Raw genomic sequence first — 23233 nt, forward strand, 5'->3', positions numbered from 1 at the left:
TCATCATAAAAATGTACAAGGATGTTAAGCAAAATTCTGTACATGCATCAGGTAGCTCTTTTTGGCAGCTGAGTCTTCATTTAGGACAGTGAGAGATGCTGTCACTTCTATTATACTCTTGACCTGGGATCCAGAGCTGATGCTTGTTTTGGCAGTTTTGCTCTCTTTGTCACCTAGAACTTCTCAACTTGCATTCCCAGTGGTTGTACTACTCGCTAAACTCCCGTAAGTGGGAATGTGCAAAGGTCATTTGAAGAAGAAATGGTTATTTACCAGTAACGAGTTTTTGAAGATCAGCTTGTGTACATTTACACATCTTATCCACTTTCCTGGAGTCTTGGATTAAGAATTCCTAAAATTAGTGGAAGGAATTGAGGAGTAGTTGGGACCACTTCCCCCTTTTTACTGTGGGAATTCTACATAAGGGGCGGGGGAAACAGAGAGTGAGTGACCAACTGACACTGCTGCGTAAAAGTTTCTGGAAACTTCTGGTACACATTCCTTGATCCAACAAGTGCAAATGAGCAGAAGCTCATCCTGAAGAAATCCAGTAACTGGTAAGTAATTTTTATTTTTCTGGGTACTGTAACAGGTGGCTGTACAAAGCAAATAAATCGAAGAACTCTCATGAGAACTGAGATTCTCCTGCCTATTAGAATAGTTCACAGTGAGCACAGTTTAAGCTTTATTTCGTAAAAGAAAAAAATCTTATTTCTTCTAGGTTGTTTGGGATAATTCTCATAAGGTGGGCTGTGCTGTTGTTTTTTGTCGTATAGCTGCAGGAATAAGAGATGCGGCACATTTTGTATGCAACTATGTACCAAGGTAAGCTATTTTAAAAACATTTTAAAATGAAGACAGTATTAATAATATTTATTCCTCTAAAAATAAATTGGAATCCATACACATCAGTAGTTTAGTGTGTGGAATCAGGGAAATGATTCATTACTCAGTTAATTCAGGCATCTAAAGACCCATGAACTCTGATTAATGATGCCTGGCTGAGGTTGGTTGGCCCTCTAAACTGGTCAAAGGACCAGCCTATCTATGACAGGTTCCACCAGGGAGAATGGGGTAGCTCAGGTTCACCTGGGAGTAGTTAAGTGACTGGAGGTAGTTAATTAGACAGGGAAGCACCTAGGCATGATAAAAGGTTAAGGACCTCAAAGGAGGAACTCCTGAGGAGAAAGGCAGTTTCCGGAAAGAGGATCCCTCCAACAGACTGGTGAGAAACTGCCTGAGAAGCAACACTCCAAAGAGGGAGAAGAAGAGCGAGAGGCTTGGGAAGCCTACAGAGGAGGAGACGTAGCTGAAGGAGTGGCCAGGGACAGAGAAGGATTGGTTGTGGCTGTTCCAAACAGAGAGCCTGAGCTGGAACCCAATGAAGTGGACTTTGAAGAAGGACTTTGAAGAAGAACGCTCTAAACCCAGAAGACCTAGGGCTGTTTAGCCACCACTAGAACCATGGAACTTCCAACTCCCCATTATCTTGAAGGGGACAGAGACTATTAAGAACTTATGCAGAGGGCTGGAAGACGAACACTTGAGTGTGATGGCATAAGGGGGATGGTGTCAGCTGGTGTAGCTTCCCATCTTGCCACAAAGGGGTGTTAAGGGTTAAAGGCCACATATAATACCACCTCTCAGTAGTTTTAATTTTGTGAGCTTTGTTAGTAAATCTTACACCTTCTAACAGAGGAGGGAACTTCTGCACTAGGAAAGGCCTTACATTACTCTCTGTGGATTAATTTCTAAATGCATGAACCAGATAATTGGTTCAAAGGTAGATGGGTGTTTCAGTGCCTGTAGCAAGACGGAGTGGCCTCCCTCTGAGACTGACAAGGAGGAACCATTCTCCGCTCTCTGGTGGGCAGAGCCAGGCCGGGCCTGTCCCTCATGCCAGAAGTGAAGGTGTGGAACAGAAAGTATAAGAGGAGGGGTTTCCAGCTCAGTTGAGCCAAAGCAGGAGCTTGCCACCTCTGCCTTGCTGCTGGCCCCTGCACCAGAGACTGAGCTGTACCGACCCCGCCCCTGGAGGAGGACCCTGAGGGAAGGAACTGCCATCTGCTAAGTACCCCAAGGAGCTGCTGGGACTGCCGGCTGCCAGGCACCCCGAGGAGTCTGAGAACCCATGAGCAACAGAGCCCTACAGACAGGGGTAGGAAGTAGCCCAGGGAAGCCAGACATTAATCATGTTGTGTTGCTGAAACCACAGTTTGTATGTTTCGGTAGGATCCCTGCTGACTCAGTGGTGGGATTCTGCACCACTGTTAAGGTCCTGGGCTGGGATCTGGTGGAGTAGGGTGGACCCCTACCTCCTGCTGCCAACGCCACCCCTAAGGTGGCAGCCTACCCACCTTAGGCTGGATGCCCTGCATTTGCTTGATATCTGCCCCAGCCATGGAGCTGGGCCAGAGATGGCTACTGCACGGTCATATCCAGAGGGCTTGAGCCTGACTGTTTGCTGTCTGCTCCATCCCAGGAGCTGGGTTGAAGACTGTCAGTGTTCCCTCCCCACTCTGAACTCTAGGGTACAGATGTGGGGACCCGCATGAAAGACCCCCTAAGCTTATTTCTAGCAGCTTAGGTTAAAAACTTCCCCAAGGCACAAATTCTTCCTTGTCCTTGGACGGTATGCTGCCACCACCAAATGAGTTAGACAAAGATTCAGGAAAGGGACCACTTGGAGTTCCCGTTTCTCCAAAATATCCCCCCAAGTCCCTTCAATCCCTTTCCTGGGGAGGCTGGAGAATAATATACCAACCAAATAGGTAAACAATGTGAGCACAGAACTTTATTATAAAGAAGAAGTAAAAGAAGCACTCTGTAAAATCAGGATGGAAGATAATTTTACAGGGTAGTAAGAGTTAAAACACAGAGGATTCCCCTGTAGGCAAAACTTTAAAAAGTTACAAAAAACAGGAATAAACCTCTCTCTTAGCATAGGGAAAATTCACAAGCTAAAACAAAAGATAACCTAACGCATTTCCTTGCTATTACTTACCATTTGTAATCTTAGATGCTTATTTCAGATATGGCTTTAGGAGATGTATTTTTCCTGTCCTGGTCCCTCTCTGTCCCAGAGAGAACAACAAAGAAAGCATAAAACAAAAACCTTGCCCCACAGATTTGAAAGTATCTTCTCCCCTTATTGGTCCTTTTTGTCAAGTGCCAACCAGGTTATTTGAGCTTCTAAACCTTTTAAGGTAAAGGAGGGATTTTATGCTACCCTTAGCTGTATGTTCATGACAAAGACTAATTGCCCTGCTCTGCCGCAATGGGCCAGGGCCCTAGACTCTTTGCTGACACTTACCCTGCTAAACGTGTCCATTGGCTATCAGTTACTAGATGGTGTAGCGAGGCGGAGTGGCCTCCTTCAGAGCAGGGCCATCCTTCCCCATATGCAAAGTACGCAGCTGCGTAGGGCACCAGGAAATTTGGGGCAGGGACAGCAGCAGCTGCACAGGTGGAGCAGGGGGAAGGAGGGGCATCCCTGCTCCGGAGGAGTCATCTGGCTCAGAGGGCTGGTTGTCCAACTGCCCCCTGCAGCTCGGGTCTTCCTCCCAGCCCCCTCTCCAGCGCTGCTGCTTGTCTGCTCAGCTGGCTCTGGCAGGTTGGGTGGGAATCCAAACCCTGCGCACTGCGCCCTCTTCAGTTCTGGGTTTACAATGGTGTCAGTGGTGCCATGGAGCCGGACCCATGCTCAGAAGAGCAAAAAGCCCAGCCTGCTCTGCTTGTATTGTTCCCTATGACCCCGCCAGCCCACTGGCTCCCCCGCACCACCACTTGCTCCTCTCTGCCCCCATCCGAGGGTTCCTCTCTGCCCCCTGGCCGGACCCCCGTGCACCTCTGGTTCCAGACAGTGTCTGCTTCCCACCCCCTGTGGGGCCCCGCCTGCCTCTCCAGAGCTGAGCTGCCTGGGACTGGTGCAGAAGCCTGGCCAGTCTTGGCCAGTTGGGGGGAGACAGTGTGGAGGCGTGGCTGGGCCCCTCCAGGCAAGTGGAGCCCAATCGCGCTACTCCCGAGGGGCCGGAGCAATGACCACCCCTGGTTGTGCTGCTGGCTCAGCCTGGCAGATATAGTCACCTCCCAGCAGGATGGGTGAGTGTGGCTGGGAGGCAAGGCATGGGGGAGTGGGTCTCTGTGTGGCCTGGGGGGGGGGGGTGCTGGGTTGTGAGGGGGCAGGGAAGAGCTGTGTGTGTTGGGGCACTAGGGAGTGGGGTTCCGTGTGGGGTGCTGGGCAGTTGTGGTGGAGCTGTGGGTTGGGAGGTGCTGGGCAGGGGTGGTGTTGTGTAGGGTGCTGTACATTTGTGGGGGGGAGTCTGAGGGAGGCGCAGGGCATAGTGGGTCCAGCGGGGAGGGGAGGCCTCTGACCATAGGGGTTGGGTGTGGGCGGCTGTTGCAGAGGTGCTGACTTTCTGATTTCCCTGGGTGTGCTTGATCCCTGTTCTGCCTCAGGCCCCGCCACCCACTCCACCCTTTTTCCCCCAAGGCCCCCATACCCACCCCACCTCTTCCTGCCCCTGCTCCACACCCATCCCACACCCTTTCCAGAGTGCCCCCCTGCCTTCACTCTGCCTCTTTCTGCCCCTGCTCCTCTCCCTCCCCCCAGCACCTTCTGCCCACTGCTGAACAGCTTATCAGTGGTGCACGGGAGGCGCTGTGGGCAAGGGGGAGGAGCTGATTGGCGGGGCTGCCGGTGGGTGCTCAGCACACACTATTTTTTTTTTTTTTGTGGGTGTTCCAGCCCCGGAGCATGCACGGAGTCGGCGCCTGTGGTCTATTGGGCGGGGGGAAGGGGAGCTGTGTGGCACGGCATGGGCCCGGCCCCAAGGGGAAGGGGCATGCTGGCAGCACAGGGCCAGGCAAGGCGCTGTGCATCTGGATACTGCCGGTTTGTAAATAGTGCCCTCGCACTGGGCTGGGCAGAGCGGGACTGCCCCTGCCACGCCCCATTGCCCCGGCTGGTGCCTCACTCTGGGGACTGAAGTCCCCACACCATGGTCCATTGCCCCCACGGGGGCCCACAAATATGTTTGATGCTGGGCCCACAAAAGGTTAATCCGGCCCTGGCCCTCTTTGGTGGGCTGCCCTGGGCAGGGGCCCAGACAGCCAAAGGCCGGTCCTGCATACATGAATATAAACTTCTCAGCATATTTTAACAACTGGTAGAACTTTGTGGAAAACAAACATTTTTGAAAACATTCTTTATGTTCACTGTTCTTCTTCCTCTATTAAAGACAACTGCATCAAAATGCTACCTTTTTCTCCAAATAGAAAAAGCTAATGATTTATAAACCAAACCCTGCAGAAGTGTACAAAATTTCTTTAAAATGAATATCTAGCAGTAGAGCTTGGCTGCACTTGAGGTAGATATAATTGAGAATTTTCTGTAGGCAGGAAACTCAATACACTCCCAAAATAACTTTCAGCAAAGAGATCTGCATGCTCTTTACAACTGATTTAAATTCATGAGATAAGGCTTTGATTCACTAAAACATTTAAGAACTTGCTTAACTTGAAGCAAATAATCCTACTGAAGTCAATCGGACTTAAAATTAGAATGTGCTTAAGTGTCTTGCTTAATTGGGACCAAAGTGCTTAATAAAAAAAGACCAAACCAACAGCACTGACTTCTCTCAGATCAGTGCAGGCTGTGAGTTGAAAATTAGGATATCATCCTAACTCTTGATGAAAGATTCATACGAAGGCTGTGTAATTGAAGTATGCTGGATCTGATAAATTCATCTGCCTGTAAGATTAATGCCTGAATATCATTCTGGAAGGCAAAGTGGAAGTAATTTCATACAAAGCAGATACCCCTATAAATGAAGTAGTGAAATGGAGAGGAAAACTCAGATGGTAAAAATCAAATGTATTATGAAAGCTTGTCACAAATAAAAAGCCTCTGAAAGCAACATCCTTCTAGAATAAGGGTAACTTAAACTCAAATTTGATTGCAAAATGATTTGTTGGGGGGTACCAGTGAAACACATCCACACACCTTCCTATTAATGGAATAATTCCAGGCTAATTTCCTAGTTTTTTATTTTAAAGATCTAATGTGTACTGTAAAATGCTGTAGAATCCCATTTCTTCTTCCACCACTAGATGACACCCTGTTACAAAATTCACACTCACACAACAGATCCCTGTCTACTATTTTTCCAAACTCATATGTTCCCGTGCATATGTTGCACTGTCTTTTATTGTTTTTACATCATCCTTCTATATTTGTTATATTGAACAAAATAAAGAGGATGGCCAAAAAGTCCCTGTAATTTGGAAGTCTACTTTGGACAGTATTCGGTGGCAATAAAGACCAGGATATCAGAAAGAACCCCAGTAGTAGGTCAAGGAATGCAGAAACAAGAAGCAAGTAAATCATTGACATTAGAAATTGAGAATTACGATGCAGGTCATCTCCTGGTCAATGCTGGAGTGTTCAGTACAGTTTGTAGTATTTTGTCCTGTTCACTTTAAAGTGTCCCGAGTTCTCTTTGAACATCTTAATAGATCTCATTACCAGGAAAGGTTTTTCCTGATATTCACCTTAAGTTTTCCCTTTCTCCCCTGCATAGTTATAGCCCCTTGCACCTCCCTAAATAATTCCTCTGCCTTGCTTTAATGTCTGCACACTTCAAGCATTTGTAGACTGTTTTGGTGTCCACATCCATTAGTTGTTTTAAGCTATATAATTTGTCAATCTATTCTTCTAATAACCGTTGTTGCTCTCCCTGTTTGCCAACCATCTCACTGGTAATGTGGCGCTCAGAAATGAATGGAATATTCGGATACTGTTGCACCAGTACCATATAAAATGGTCTATTATCTCTACTACTTAGCTTCTATGTATGCAGCCAAATATTGCATTGACCTTGTGGAGTTTTCTGCTACATTATCACATTGCAAACTCAGGTCTAATTTGTTGTCCACTATTGCCACTCCCACAGCATTACTTATTTGCAGGATTCTCTCTTCATTGCGTATCTATGGGTTTTGGATTACTTTCCAAAACACAAGTATTCTCAGCAAATTTCATTTATATGCAGGCAGCCTTCTTTACCAGATCACTAATGAAGATACTAAATAAGATGACCTACACTGATCCCTGCAGTCCCCCACTCTATACCCCCTCCCCAACTTCATGCCTTTTTTACTTACAATCCTTCAGCCAGTTTCTAATCTGCAACAGGAGAATGGAAGGATATTAAGGACAAAAGGGAAAGAAGCATGAGTGGGGGAATACTTGCAGAAATGAGAGTAGAGGGGAAAAATGGGGATGAGTAATTGAAGAAGGAAGAAGTAATCCAGTAAAAGGGAAAGAAGAAAACACTAAAAAGGAGAAGAAAAACAAAGTAAATAGTTTGGAAATGAGGAAGCAGCTGAGAGAGAGGGAAGGAGAATTAAATGAAGAGCAAGACAAGTCTAAATATAGTAAGCTAGATTTTATTTAGACATTTGTTTTATTCTAAAGGTCATCCAAGGCTGAGGAAAAAGAGGAAAAGAAAGGTTGCTCACCTTGTGCAGTAACTGCAGTTCTCAGAGATGTGTGTGGGTGCTCCACTTCAGGTTGCACCCTGTGCCTTTTGACTGAAGCTCTTTGGTGACCATTGAGCCCATACATGTGCCCTACACATCTTCATGCCCCATACTGGGGCTATATAGGGCTGTGCGAGTGAACCACCCACAGCTTCTTCTCAACTGCCTTCGGCCAGAGATGCAGTTTAGTGTGTGCCTGTTTTCTCTTTAGAGTTAGAATATAGTATATAGTGTTAGTTCTTTAGTTAGTTTATAGTATTAGTGTTTTTATAATTGTTGGAATTGTTGTTCCTGTTTTTCTTAGAAAAAAAATTGCTTTACCCCTTATTGAGGGATCAAATGTTTTCTTATATGTGATTCTGGCCTCCCCAAGTCTGCAGTAGAGAAGGAACAGAAAAAGTCCCACAGAAGGAACTCCGAAGCAGAGAGGATGGTGGAAAATTGAGCAGGATGGGATCTTTGTGCTGATTGAGACCTGCTGAATTTCCTTTTCTTTCCAGGTGTGCATATCCCCAGGGATCTAAGTGTAGCTGTAGAGTACTTTAGGGCATGAAGTGAGTTGTCTGAGTCCACAAAGAGCTGGTGGCCATTAAATGGTAAGTGCTTAACAATTAACTGTATCTTCCAGGGGAAAAAACCAGCTGAAGCAACAAAGCTCAGGGCAGGCCCAACAAAGAAAGTAAGAGAACACCACTAGCCGTCATCTACAGCCCCCAACTAAAACCTCTCCAGCGCATCATCAAGGATCTACAACCTATCCTGAAGGACAATCCCTCGCTCGCACAGACCTTGGGAGACAGGCCAGTTCTCGCTTACAGACAGCCCCCCAACCTGAAGCAAATACTCACCAGCAACTACACACCACCCAACAAAAACACTAACACAGGAACCAATCCCTGCAACAAACTCCGTTGCCAACTCTGTCCGCATATCTATTCAAGGGACACCAATGTAGGACCTAACCACATCAGCCACACCATCAGGGACTCGTTCACCTGCACATCTACCAATGTGATATATGCCATCATGTGCCAGCAATGCCCCTCTGCCATGTACTCTGGCCAAACCGGACAGTCTCTACGCAAAAGAATAAATGGACACAAATCAGACATCAAGAATTGTAACAGTCAAAAACCAGTAGGAGAACACTTCAGTCTTCCTGGACACTCAATAACAGACTTGAGTGGCAATTCTTCAACAAAAAAAACTTCAAAACCAGACTCCAACAAGAAACTGCAGAACTGTAATTAACTTGCAAACTGGACACCATCAAATTAGGCCTGAATAAAGACGAGGAGTGGATGGGTCACTACAAAAAGTAATTTTCCCTCTACTGATACTCACTTTCTTGTCAACTGGCAACTCCCATCTTTTCATGTGCTGTGTATATACACTGCTTACTGTATTTGTCATTTCATTCATCTGATGATGTGGGTTTTAGCCCACGAAAGCTTATGCCCAAATAAATTTGTTAGTCTCTAAGGTGCCACAAGGACTCCTCGTTGTTTTTGCTGATACAGACTAACACGGCTATCACTCTGAAAGCTCATCTCATCACTATTGTGGTTGAAATAGACCTGGATGCATCAAGTATGTAGGGATTCCCTCAGAGACCCCTTTCTACTCAACTTCCCAAGAACTCAGTTTGACTCTAGACTTCATCAGTCATGTATCTTTATTTAGCGTACAGCAATGCTATACTGAGCTGATCAGATTCAAATGAGTCATGGGGCAGGGTGGATGCAGGTTATATTACAATTTCAAAGTTACACAGAAATACTCTCCCTTTATACACATTGCATCACACATTGGCTTGGTTTGGCTTTGCAGGCCCAAGTCCCTGTGCAGCATGCTCTGTCTATGCATTGTTCGTGTTCTATATACTTTTCACCCTATGTCTAAATTGGACAGAATAAGTTAGTATTGTTGTTCATAGTAAATGGTTCCCTGAGTGTTCTTTCTGATCTTAGCTGACTCAGACAGTGTCTTCTAGCTGACTGACCCATTTACTTATTAGCACAAACATTCCATTTTCAACCTATTGACCTAGTCACCTCTCTAATCCTGTCTTCCAAGAAATGTGGCCTCCCCCATGTTTAGTCATGTCAAGCCAGACCTACAAAGTGAAGCCTGCAAAGATATCTTGGCCAAGAGCTGACCCTCATTTATTATGGCACTAAAACGGATCTCCGTGTTCCTGTTTGCTGGATGGTCTTGGCTGGCTCAAGAAGAGCTTCATTAATTGGTAGTTGCTATCTATGCTGAAGTAGAAGCATGCAGTGTGTCCAGGAGCTTATGATGGGAATTTGTCCCAGGAGAATCTGAAGTGTGTCCGCAACCCATTTCATCGGGTCCTAGAACTGCCAAAAGTCATCAGCTAATGATGGTGCCAGTGGCGGCAGCAGCATCTTGCTCCTCAAAATGTCTCCTCTATCGATTCAGAGTGGGGAGAAGGGATGGAAAGTACCAGAGAACTAGGTTTTCTATGTTCCTTATGAGAATAGTGGGGCCTGGTGAAACTGCCGGAGGTACACTGCCCATGGGTTCTAATAAGGCCAATGAGAAGGACCATAAGGCAAGGGGGAGGTAGCCATCATTCATTGACACAAGTATTGATAGGCACAGGTCTTGTATCTGCAGAGGAGAACAACATCTCTTCGAATAAGCTGGAGAGCTTTGAACAGAAAGCTCTGAGTCAGAATGCCCTCCCACATATTGTAAAGGAGGTGACAATACCTCTTCTTGAACGGTAGATGTTGAGAAGTAGTGAGTCTCAATTGAACATGTGCGGCTAGTGATCAAGTACCAAGAGGTGTCTGGAAGTTGCAACGTGGAGAGTCTCAGGCTCATTAGGTACCATGAGGTCCATGGGTAGCAGGTGAAGCCTCCCCTTGCGGAGGCTAGCCCTGTGCTCCACCTCTTACAGCAGAGGCTATGTCTCCACTTGCTGCTCTAAGCCCCTCCCCCCATGGCCCCAGCACGGGGAGGGGACTCAGAGCTTGACCCCTCCCCGCAATGGCCCCGGGCGGGAGGGTAGGGTTAGATGATGCTATCTGAGGTGCTGCTGATGGTACCGCGGATTCTAATGAGGCTACTCTATTTACCATCATGGGTACTGATGGTAGCTGTAGTAGTAGTAGTCTTCAGTATCATGCTCTTTACTGCCAAGATATGGGTCTTAGATGAAGTCTTAAAGTGCATCACGTTAGCCAAAGTACTCAGAGCCTCATAGCACTCCTCTCTGGGCCTGAGGTCTCCAGTGACCAAACCTTCTTTGAGGAGGAATTCTATTCTGTTCTTCTTATCCCCCTCCTTAGTGTTTGAATGGGAAACCCTCAGAAACAAATTCAGTAGGTGTCAGTCAGTACTCAAAGCATGCTGGAACCCAGTGTTTTGATGCTGCCTTCACCTTGGAAGCTCTCAGTGACTCCTATCGACGTAGACTGGGCACTAACAGAACTAATGGGTCCTGGTTTGGGGGTAGGGGGGATTCTTTGTACCTGGGTCTGAAGCTGGACTTAAGGCTTGCTCCATCATTAGTAGTCTACACTTCATTTTCCTGTTTTTATGGCACCTTCCCTTAAAAGAAGTCTAAATCTTGCACTTGCTGGGGATATGAGAGTCTCTCAAGCAACAAATACACTGAAAATGCCAGTTGCTGATGCGAATCACTTCTTGACAGAATAGGCACATTTTAAAATTCAGGGAGCCCGGCATCCCATTTGACATATTGATAAGGCGTTAAATAGTTTTTATTTTTCTAAGAAAACAGGAACAACAGTTCCAATAACTATACAAGTTGTAAGAATCCTATAAACTAACACTATATAGTATATTCTAACTCTAAATAAAAAAAAAACAAGCACACACTAAACTTCATCTCTGGGCAAAGGAAGTGAGGGCAGTTCGCTTGCACAGCCCTATACAGCCTCAGTATGGGGCATGGAGATGTGTAAGGTGCATGCATGGGCTGAATGGGCACCGCTACCAAAAAACTCTGATCAAAGGTGCAGGGTGCATGCACACCTGAAGTGGAGCACTCACAGGAGCATTGCTCAAAGAAGAATTTACACATTCATGGAAAATGTATAAAATGATCATGCAGAAAAGGTATGGTCTTAAAGTTTCTCAATAGTTGTCAATTAGGCTGTTGGTACCACTACATTTGCGTATCCCTTTTGTAGGGTGTCACCACCTGCCCCTTTTCTGGGCACACAGTTTGTTCTATGTTTGTGCCTCTGGGTCACTAGTACAGCCCTTTTACCCCTCTGAGCTTCCTCTCAGGACACTTGCTTATAAATATTAGGCAATCCTGGTTGCTTTTCCTAACTCTGTCTCAAGGGCCCTGCAGCTCTCTTTAAAACCTCACCCACTGATTACTAAACTTTTGTTTAACTAGATTACTAAAAGTAATAGTATATAATAGCTTTTAGTAACCCCCTACTATTTATTCCACAAGGAAAAGCCTGATTTATAAGAGACTAACAGTGATTCTGTTCTTGATCACAGTCTAGGTCCCCAGTCCTGTTTCTGATCATATTCTCTCCCATCAAGAGCCAAACAATCCTTCAAATTCAACCCCCGCAAAATTCTAAAAAGGCAATCTGACTGGAGCTTCCATCCAGGAGTGCAAGCCTCTAGGTACCCAGCAGCTTCTGTCCTTTTTGGTTTTCATCCCACAACACACCCCATCATATGTTTTTGCTTAACACTTATCCTATAACATCTCATGTACAAAATCAAATTAAAATAGTTCCTTATCTACACAAGGATATTGTAGTCACCAAGCATATTGGCAGCTGAGTTTGTGAGGACTTAACAGTTTCATCAATAGGCGTCAGCTTTTGCAAGCATGGTAGATAACTTTGGAAAAACTGCCGAGACTAAACCTGTCCTCTATTAACACGGACATCAAATAAATAGGGAAATGAATGACAGAACTTAAAAGCTATGTTTTAAACTGGGTAGGTAAATTGCTTAGCCCAGGACCTCTGTTGCACTTTCTCTCAAAAGCTATGTATTTCACACTTCTGTACTGGTAAGTGCATCCAAGGAATCCCAATTGGTAGTTGAGAAGATGGAGGAGAGAAGAAAGATTTAAGTCTGCTAGACTCTGGTGAACTCTGAAGTGAAGAGTATACCAAAAAGATGATCAACGCTGTAAGCATAAGAGAACCAGGTTGGTAATAGAAAGTTTTAGGTTTGGAGAACACACATCTTCTCCAAACTAGGAGTTTGGGGGAAAATAGGTAAAAGTGACTACAGTTCCAAAGAGAAGTCAAAAGGAAGCATTCAGTTTCCAAGGATTTTACCAAGAAAATTATTCAGTTTAAAATCTGATGTTATGTGCCTATTCTGCTTATGCTTTACCCTGACTCTGCTCATGGCTGTTTCTAAAGCCCAGTGAGGTGGAGCCAAGTCAGAGAAGTCCATTGGAGCACAGCACATTATACAGGTTTGGTTTTGGAGTAACTGATTTGACTAACAGTTTGCAAATGAACTGAGGATTTTCTGTTATAACCAAATTAATATTTTCTCAGTCAGATAACAAAAGGATTAAAACAGATTTACAAGTTTCCGAGGATGTTTAGGAAAGTAAATATTCAAGGATTAATAATGTCCCTGCCTCCCTGGCCACCCTGGACTGGGAGTGTCTGCCTGTCTGCTGTGGAGTGGCAGGGGCTGATGTCAGGGTGTCGTCCCCCCAACCTGTGCACCCAATTTCCATTGACCTGGGATGACAGGACAGGGGGAATCTGTGTCTCTGCTGCTGCCTCTCTGGGTCCGGAGCTGCTGGCAGCTGCTTGTATCTGAACACAAGCCTTCAGGATCCTGACCTTGAGTGCTTTTTTAAAGAGACAGCACACTCATATACTCAGACACACACACACTCCCCTGAACACAACACACACAACACCAGGGCTCCCTGCATTCAGGACACTTCCCCACCTGGGCTGTGCTGAGGCATCAGCAGCTGCTGCTCTCCTGCCCTCTCCTTAGGCAGCTCTGGAGGTGCATGGGGCAGAGGAGCAGCAGTCCAGTGGGGGAGTGAGCAGCAATGCCAGCTGTTTTGTGCATCCAGGTGGGTCAGTTTCCCTACGTGGGTGCAGGAGGGGATGCGGGGGTAGGGGCTCAGGAAGGAGGCGCAGGGGTTAGGAGTGAAGGGGGCACAGTGCAGGGGTTAGGGGCACAGGAGGGGAGTGCAGGGGTTGGGGTGTAGGGGGCACAGTGCAAGGGTTAGAGGCTCAGGAGGAAGGTGCAGGGGGTAAGAGGGAAGGGGACACAGTGGAGGGGTTGGGGCACAGGAGGGAGGTGCAGGGATTAGGGGTGAAGGTGGCACAGTGCAGGGGTTGGGGGGAAGGGAGGGTGGGGAGCCCATGGGGGACCAGGGACAATGGGGGGCATCATGCCCATGTGGCCCAGGGGCACCAAAATGCAAGTTCACCCAGGGTGCCATTTTCCCTAAGCATGGCCCTGAATGTGTTTAATACCTTAATTATCTTATTAAAATTATACACAGTGAAATTCATCTAACAGAATTTTCTTCTGCCTTTGTAGCGGCAATTACCCAAGAAAACCTTATAAAGCAGGATCATCGTGTAGTCTGTGCTCAAAAGAGGACACCTGTGTGGACAATCTATGTAGTAAGTAAAAAAGTGAATTTATTAGGCACTAGGAAGAGGCAAACAATATCCACCTGCTGATAAACTGTTCCTTATATTCTTTATGCCATCTCTCATAGCACTCTCTCAGGTCGCAATTCAACAAAGCACTTTAGTGAATACTCAAGTCCAATCCTATTCAGTAAAGCACCTAATCAAGTACTTCATGTCTTACTGAATTAGCATCTCAATGAGGATTGAGAACTACCAGTCTGGTCATAGCCAGTTATTACTGCCATTGGGACAAGATGCTACCAATCACTGACCTTCTGTTAAAGGCTAATAAGCAATTTAAAATCACTGATCCAAGAAAATAAAGTTCCAGCTAAGCACTCTTTGGGCAGCTTACATTTACTTGTTCGCTAGTATCCAGTCACTTTTGGGAAACCATTGTGACTAATTCATGCCAGAGATGTAAAAGAGTAACCTATCCCTTCAGATGTGCAGCCTGCAGACAATTAATCTATAGGAGTGGGCCATCCTTCACAGGGCAGTTTCATATAAATTTAACATCCTTGTAGATGGGAAAATACCAAAGAAATCCAACACAGTAGCAGTTAACTTCAAAAGCAGGAAACGATATAAAAATACGGAGGCTAGTTAAACAGAAATTAAAAGAAACTGTCACTAGTGTGAATTGCCCAGAAGCTGCATGGAAATCTTTTAAAAACCACCATAATAGAGGTTCAAACTAAATGTATACCCCAAATAAAAAACAAATAAATAAATAAACAACACTCAGCACAGTAAGAGGGCCAAACTTTTTTTTTTAAATGCAACCATGACTAAACAAAGTAAAAGAGGTGGTTAGAGGCAAAAATATATTTTTAAACTTGGAAGTCAAATCCTACAGAGAAAGAAAGGAGCATAAATTCTTGCAAGTCAAGTATACTTAGGTAGGCCAAAAAATTTGAAGAGCAACTAGCAAAAGCCACAAACTAACAGCAAAATTTTTTCTTTAAGTACGTCAGAAGCAGGAACCCTGGTATCCAGTCTATTTAAGGCACTCAGATTCTATGGTGATGAGTGCAGTACAGAAACCTACATAGAATAGATCTTGTTTCAAAAAGTTCTTACAGATATGTAAAAGAATGCCAATGCTAAAGGCCACAAACTAGAGGTTTCCAGATGCTGCATAGGTGTCAAAATAAAGTGAGGACTTGAGCTTGGCAAACTCTTTGGCTACATTTTCTTTTTCTACCAAGAAAATGCAGATTTGGGTCAACCAAAGCGTTTTGTGAATTTGTGTTGATTTCAGTAGTTCTTTTGGCCAAAACAAAGCAATTTTGAAAATTGTTAAAATAAACTATTTTGACATTAATGAAACAGCTTGTTTTGATTTTCTAGGCTAGACTCAAAAGGAATTTAAGTACAAAAATCATTGGTGGAGGGGGTGGTGCCCCCCAACTGTCCAGGGGGCAAAAGGAGCAGTTTGTCCCAGTCCTCTGTTCGAGAAAGTCTCCAAGCCCTTTGAGTGTGTGGTGTTGCAATCTGTTGGACAGAGTTGCAGTGCCAGTCAGTGCTAAACTTCAGGGATGCTTGTGACCCTGTGTGCCAGGTCTCAGTGCCTGGTGTGGGGAACCAGGCTTGTCCCTGTGGGACAGGAGCCATTGCTGCAGGGTGAATGCAGGGGCAGGCTCACTTTTCAACCCTCCACCCCACCATGAGACCTCCCTTCAGGGGTTTTTCACCCTGGAAAGGGGGTGACCCTCAGTTTCAGATTTTGTCCCAAGCCCCTACAAAGCTCTATGTAGTCCTGCCACCACTCCTCCCCGCGTAACCTTTAGCACAGTGGTTAGGGCACTCCTCTTGGGAAGCCTAGATTTGAGTCCCTGCACTGGAGCAGGGATTTGAACCCAGGTCTCTTTCCGCCCCCCCCCCTCCAGTGAGTGCTCCAATCACCACCCAAGTTCTGGTCCAGGGGTCGGCAACCTTCGGCACGTGGCCCATCAGTGTAATCCGTTGGTGGGCAGCAAGACATTTTGTTTATGTTGACCATCCGCAGGTACGGAACCCCGCAGCTCACAATGGCCACGGTTCACCGTTCCCGGCCAATGGGAGGTACAGACTGAAATCAAGACTGGGCACTAGGAACGACCTGGGTTCTCTTTGACAATTGCTTATTGTCTTGCTCAAGTTACATGTAGATTCATAGTCTAAGGCCAGAAGGAACCATTGTAATCATCTAATATTACCTTCTTAATAGCACAGGCCGGAGAACTTCCCCAACATAATTTCTAGAGCATATCTTTTAGGAAAACCCCCGCTTCTTGATTTGAAAATTGTCAATGAGGGAGAATCCATCCAATGGTTAATTACTATCACTTAGCCAGTTTTTAATCCATTTAATATGCATCATGTTAATTTTATATAGTTCTAGGGTTTTTAATCAAACTGTCATGTGGTACCAAGTCAAATGCTTTACGGAAGTCTAAGTATATTACATCAAATCATTATTATTATTTAAGTATATTATTATCTTTATCAACCAACTGTGTAATCTCATAAAAAAATAAAGTTAGTTTAACAGGATCTATTTGCCATAAACCATGTTCTTTTGTGTTAATTACATTTGAGTTCTTTATTAATCAAGTACCATATCGGCTGCTCCATTATCTTGCCAGGATCAGTGTCAGGCTCACAGGCCTATAATTACCCAGGTCATCTTGTTTACTCTTTTTTTAAAATTGGCACAACATTAGCTTTCTTCTAGTCTTCTGGAACTTCCCCAGTGTTCCAAGACTTATTGAAAATAAACATGAATGGTCCAGCACACTCCTTTATCAGCTCTTTTAAAACTCTTGGATGCAAGTTATCTGGACTTGCTGATTTAAAAATGTCTGACTTTAGTAGCTTCTGTTTAACATCCTCCAAAGACACTAGAGGAATGGAAAGATAGTCTCATTATATGGTGATAACACTCTCTTTTTTCCCCAAATAGAGAACAAACATTCATTGAACACTTGTGCTATTTCTTCATTATTATTGATAATTCTACCAATACTATTGTCAGGATTATTTTTGTTCCTAATATATTATTGTCCTTAACTGTGCTGTCCAGAGTGTTCTCTGTACATCTCTTGGGTTCCCTTAACTTTCTACAATTCCTAACTTCTGATTTATATTAATTATTATTAACTTCCCTATTCTTCTGTTTGTTATATATTTATTGTTTACAGCTGCCTTCACTTCCCCTCTAAGCCAGGGTTGGGTTTTTTCAAACCAGCACAGCCTTCTTCCTCAGTTGTGGCACTGGGGCATCTAGTAAAGTGTTCTTAAATGGTTCCCAAATATCAATCACATTTTTCTGATTAAATTCTTTCTCTGTTGAGAACGTCGCAGAGGCCACTGATGCAGCTCCTGAGCGGGACCCATGGCTCCGATCCTGGGCTTGATGAAAGGCCCACAGAGTCCAAAAGAGCCACTGAGCTAGATTTTGCCAATGAGGGGGCCACTGCATTGGGCATCCTATGGTGCCAAGAGGTGGATCTTCTGCTTCTACTATAGTCGGAGTGGTAGGAGTCCCACTCTGATTTGGAATAGGAGGACCAGGGTGGCACAGCTCCTCTCAATGTAGAGCGTCAAGAACTGGGGAACCGACTGCACTCCCTTGATGGAGGCGCTGGAATGGAGCGGTGCCGAGATGATGGGGATCGACGTGCCATCATCGCCAACTTTCCCTTAGACTGTCCAGTGTGCCGGGATGGAGTGTACGGTGCCAGCACGGAGTCTGCAGTGCCGGCACGCCCTCCTGTCTCGGCGGCAAGAACAGCGCTGTGAGTCTGAGCAGGTCCTGCGCCGCCACAAAACCTTCTGGGGTAGATGGGAGTGGCAGGTGCTCTGATGGGTTCGGTGAGCAAGACGGGCCTGGACTCAACTGCTTCACCTGGGCAGGAGTCAACATGGCCACTTTCTGAGCCTCGGAGCTGTGGTCCAACTGAGGTGCCACTGGTGGCTGGTCCTTGGGTCTTACTGAGGGGGATCTGCCTCTCTCTGACCTCTTTTTCTTCTGCGCTGGTGACTGGGACTGGTGCCGAAGGCTGGAGTGCCCCTGAGGGGCTCCATGACATTGCTGAGCTTCCTTGCCGGTGTCTTTCTTCAACGCTGGCCCTTTCAAGGATGGTGCTGGAGCGCTTCGCCTGCTGGGGCAAAAAATGTGTCGAGGGTGGTTTTGGGTAACTGTCGTCATTCAACCATCATTCCCGCCCTCCATCTGTGAAAGCGCCGGCAGGCAATCAGTTTGCGCACTTTTCTGGTGATTGACAGCGCGGACGCCACAGCACTGCGAGCATGGAGCCCGCTGCGATCATCGCTGCAGTTATGGCCATTGTCAACACCTCGCACCTTATCATCCACCTTTTTCAGAGGCAGATGCTGAGAAATCGGGCGAGGAGGCTATGGCAGCGTGAGGACATTAAGTCTGAGAGGGGCACAGACCTCTCGCAAAGCACGGGACCCCGCGCCGTGGACATCATGGTGGCAATGGGTCATGTTGATGGTGTGGAACGGCGATTCTGGGCCCGGGAAACAAGCACGGACTGGTGGGACCGCATAGAGCTGCAGGTCTGGGATGAATCACAGTGGCTGCGAAACTTTTGGATGCGTAAGGGAACTTTCCTGGAACTTTGTGAGTTGCTGTCCCTTGCCCTGAAGCGCAAGGACACCCGGATGCGAGCAGCCCTGACTGTCCAGAAGCGAGTGGCCATAGTCCTCTGGAAGCTTGCAACGCCAGACAGCTACCGGTCAGTCGTGAATCACTTTGGAGTGGGCAAATCTACCGTGGGGTTTGCTGTGATGCAAGTAGCCAATGCAATCATTGAGCTACTGCTCTCAAAGGTAGTGACCCTGGGATACGTGCAGGTGATCATAGATGGCTTTGCTGCAATGGGATTCCCAAACTGCAGTGGGGCTATAGATGGAACTCACATCCCTATCCTGGGACCGGCCCACCAGGCCAGCCAGTACATTAACCGAAAGGGCTACTTTTCAGTGGTGCTGCAAGCACTGGTGGACCATAGGGGACGTTTTACCAACATCAACGTCGGATGGCCGGGCAAGGTTCATGATGCTCGCATTTTCAGGAACTCTGGTCTGTTTAGACGGCTGCAGGAAGGTATTTACTTCCCGGACCACAAAATAACTGTTGGGGATGTGGAGATGCCTATAGTCATCTTCGGGGACCCAGCCTATCCGCTAATGCCCTGGCTCATGAAGCCCTATACAGGCACCCTGGACAGTGAAAAAGAACTCTTCAACTACCGGCTGAGCAAGTGCAGAATGGTGGTGGTGTGTGCTTTTGGATGTCTGAAGGGGAGATGGAGAAGCTTACTGACTCGCTCTGATCTCAGCGAAACCAATATCCCCATTGTTATTGCAGCTTGCTGTGTGCTCCACAATCTCTGTGAGAGCAAGGGGGAGACGTTTATGGCGGGGTGGGAGGTTGAGGCAAATCGCCTGGCTGCTGATTACGCCCAGCCAGACAGCCGGGCGATTAGAAGAGCCCAGCGGGACGCGCTGTGCATCCGGGAAGTTTGAAAGCTAGGTTCCAGAATGAGCAGGGTAACCTGTGACTATTAAGTTTGTTTAAACAGAAGCTGAACCTGCCCCCGTTTCTTTACCCACTTACTGTTGACTATCCTCTCCAGTTACCAACCCCCTTCCCCCCTTCCAACACACCTTTAAAAATAAAATAAATGAAACTTTGTTCATTAACACTGTTTTCTTTATTAAGGATTTTGTGGTAAAGTGTTGAAACTGGGACGCAGACTGGTGGGGAGCGGGTGTAGTGATGGAAAGGAGGCTTCTAAACGCGAAGAATGACAGGCTCCTGCTCCTAGAGCGATCCGCAGTGGTGAACTGGTTGTTTCAACAGAGCCTGCCACCCCTCCTTTTCGGGACTCTGTGTGTGGGGGTGTGACAATGCGGTTCTGGCGGAACCCAACTGAGAGTGCCAACTCAGGACAAATTGCTCAAATAGGGCAGTTACAGCCCAAGGCTGGGGGTTTTTCCACCTCTAAGGCAAACCAAACCAGCCAGACTAAGAGGACTTCAGTCTCACCCCACTGGCTAACTGCAAGTCTCACAAGCAATCTCCTTAGACACTCCAGTTTCCCAGTATTACCACCAGTACCACTCATTATGGGGACAAATGGTTATGAAAACCAATACCCCAGTAAAAGAAAAAGGTTCTCCTGATCCCAAAGGACCAAGCCCCAGACCCAGGTCAATATACAAATCAGATCTTACCCACAAATCACGCTGTTGCCAATCCTTTAGAATCTAAAATCTAAAGGTTTATTCATAAAAGGAAAAAGATAGAGATGAGAGTTAGAATTGGTTAAATGGAATCAATTACATACAGTAATGGCAAAGTTCTTGGTTCAGGCTTGCAGCAGCGATGGAATAAACTGCAGGTTCAAATCAAGTCTCTGGAATACATCCCCCGCTGGGATGGGTCCTCAGTCCTTTGTTCAAAGCTTCAGCTTGTAGCAAAGTTCCTCCAGAGGTATGAAGCAGGACTGAAGACAAGATGGAGATGAGGCATCAGCCTTATATAGTCTTTTCCAGGTGTAAGAACACCTCTTTGTTCTTACTGTGGAAAATTACAACAAAATGGAGTCTGGAGTCACATGGGCCAGTCCCTGCATACTTTGCTGAGTTACAAGGCGTATCTGCCTTCTCTCAATGGGTCCATTGTATAGCTGATGGTCCTTAATGGGCCATCAAGCAGGCTAGGCAGAGCTAACACCAGTTTGTCTGGGATGTCACCCAGCAGCATAGCATAAGTTTGAAATACAGACAGTATAGAGCCAATATTCATAACTTCAACTACAAAAGTGATACACACATATAGACAGCATAATCATAACCAGTAAACCAGAACCTTGTCTTAGACACCCCATTTGATCCCCTTTATACAAGATTTGCGTGCCACTACAGGACCTTGGTTGCAACAATGATCTATATGGTCCCAGATTATATCAATAACGTCACACCCCCAACGCAAAATTGATGCAGGAAGGGATGACACAAACATCACTGACTGCATCCCAAGAGCTCCCCATCCTTGGGTTTATCTCACTATGGCTAGTATCGGGGTTAGGCACTATGGCTTAGCTGGCTAAAGAACAACAGAAATGGTTTATCAAAATTGTGTTCAACAACATGATTGAACCTCTTTACAAACAAGGTAAAACTTGGTTAGAACAATAGTGGATTGGATCTGCTCTTGCAGCATGGTTCCTGTATGTCTCATGTGACCTTGCCAAGAGCTAAAGAAAACAGCTACTTTATCCATACAAGCTCGGGCAAATGTTTGGAACCCAATTAACATCAAATAAATGCAGATATTAATGATGTTCATAGTACAGGAATCTTGGCATTTAGCCATGAAGGCAATATGGTAGTGTGCCTTAGTTTCCCTTCTCATACAGTACATTAGGTCTGGAATGTCTTTTCTCCTGTGAAAAGTTCCAATACTGTTTACAGGCATCAACTGTGAAACATTAGTATAGCAAGGCCTTTTAACATAAAGTGTGTTCTCATGTATTCCTTTTAACATGTTCAAGGGATTTTTCAACAGATTAGGAACATTGTACATTCTTACAGTTCTTGGTAATAGCAACACATCAGTTACAAAATTACCATTAGCATTAACAACAAATTCATTGCAAGTGTCCATCTACAATCATGGTTGTCATGCCACACCTTTGGCTCAATACCATTGGAGTTTGGGCATTTTAGGGTTAACCTGTGGCTTTCCTTTGCAAAATTCAGTTTTCTCTTTCCTCCTTGTCCTGCAGGATCACACCCTGATTTTTCTTGCTTAACAGAATTTACTGGCTGATGGGGTGGGCTCTCTGTGCTAACAGCTATTAGCAAGTCCTTCCCCTCCCAGCCAGACAAGTAATTTGCATTACCACAGACAGAAGCCAGTCCACCAGTTTTCATATCCTTAACTGTTATCATTTCCAAGGCTGGACTCTGTCTTAAAGAGATACCACACAAATCCCAAGAGTCTGAGGGTGAGAGTTTGCTTGCTCTCCCCTGCATCCTCAAGCATTTAGCCATAAAACTGTTCTGCTTTGAAACACCAGTAACCAAATCTGTCCTCAGACCCTGAAGCACAGACTGCTCACTTAAAGAATTAGAATGGAGACATTCCTGTTCCAACACCATTGTCTTCCCAACAAGCTGGCCACACACAGCCACTTGGTTATAGGGCTGCTCAACTTTCTTAACAGCTCTTACTCCATCTGAGACCTTCTCAAAGCTACCCACACTGGATCTTTCGAAAGGAAAGTCAGTGGATCCATTCACAACAGAAAATTTCTGGCTGTTAGGAACTGAAACTTCCTTGATTAAATTACTCTCACACCCTTCATTTGCAGGTAACTGCTTGCACAAATTACCATGAGGATTCCTTTCCCCAGGAGCTTTTTTAAGCAGCAAATCACCCCTCACAGAAATTCTGCCCTTACCCTCTTCACCTAGGGCTTGCTCTAAAGGAACACTTTTCTGAGCAACAACAGACTTTTTCTGGGTCTTACTTACATCCAGGATCTCCTTTGGCCCATCAGGCAGATTTCTACACAATCCCCTTTCAGGCAAACCCATAGACTTCCTAGATGAAAGGTTAGAAACATTTTCCTTTCCTTTGCCACACACAAGTTTAGGAATCCTTTCCTTCTTGCTACAAGTTTCCACACCATCAGTAGGTAACACGACCAAATCACCTGCATGCTCTCCGTGTGCCCCGGCTAGGGTATTACCCTGATTAGACAGTGTTGCTACACCCTTTACCAACCACACACTAGCAATAGGCAAAATACAAGCACCAGAATTGTCTGGTCTCTGGGATTTTGCTAAGACACTAACTGTATGCAACTTAGTTACAGTGCCATTCTCCCCAGCAGACACAGACTTAGGACCATTCCCTTCCTGGGCTTTAGTTGAATTCAGAACCAACTTTGAGACAACTGCACTAACCTCAACCATCACAGGCCGAAAGGCACCTTCTGTCTGCTCCA

General features: G+C 45.8%; 1 protein-coding gene across 1 annotated transcript in view; it reads left to right on the forward strand.

Moving 5' to 3' along the window:
* The window catches only part of LOC101949039 (glioma pathogenesis-related protein 1-like), a 51245-nt gene that overhangs the window by 18245 nt on the left and 9767 nt on the right, over nt 1-23233 (forward strand). The window contains exons 3-4 of the mRNA XM_024102259.3: nt 722-825; nt 14101-14186. Of these exons, the coding sequence (XP_023958027.2) occupies nt 722-825; nt 14101-14186 (190 nt within the window). The remainder of the gene's footprint in view (nt 1-721; nt 826-14100; nt 14187-23233) is intronic.

The sequence above is a fragment of the Chrysemys picta genome, chromosome 1, assembly GCF_011386835.1.
Source record: "Chrysemys picta bellii isolate R12L10 chromosome 1, ASM1138683v2, whole genome shotgun sequence".
Taxonomy (NCBI): Eukaryota; Metazoa; Chordata; order Testudines; family Emydidae; genus Chrysemys; species Chrysemys picta.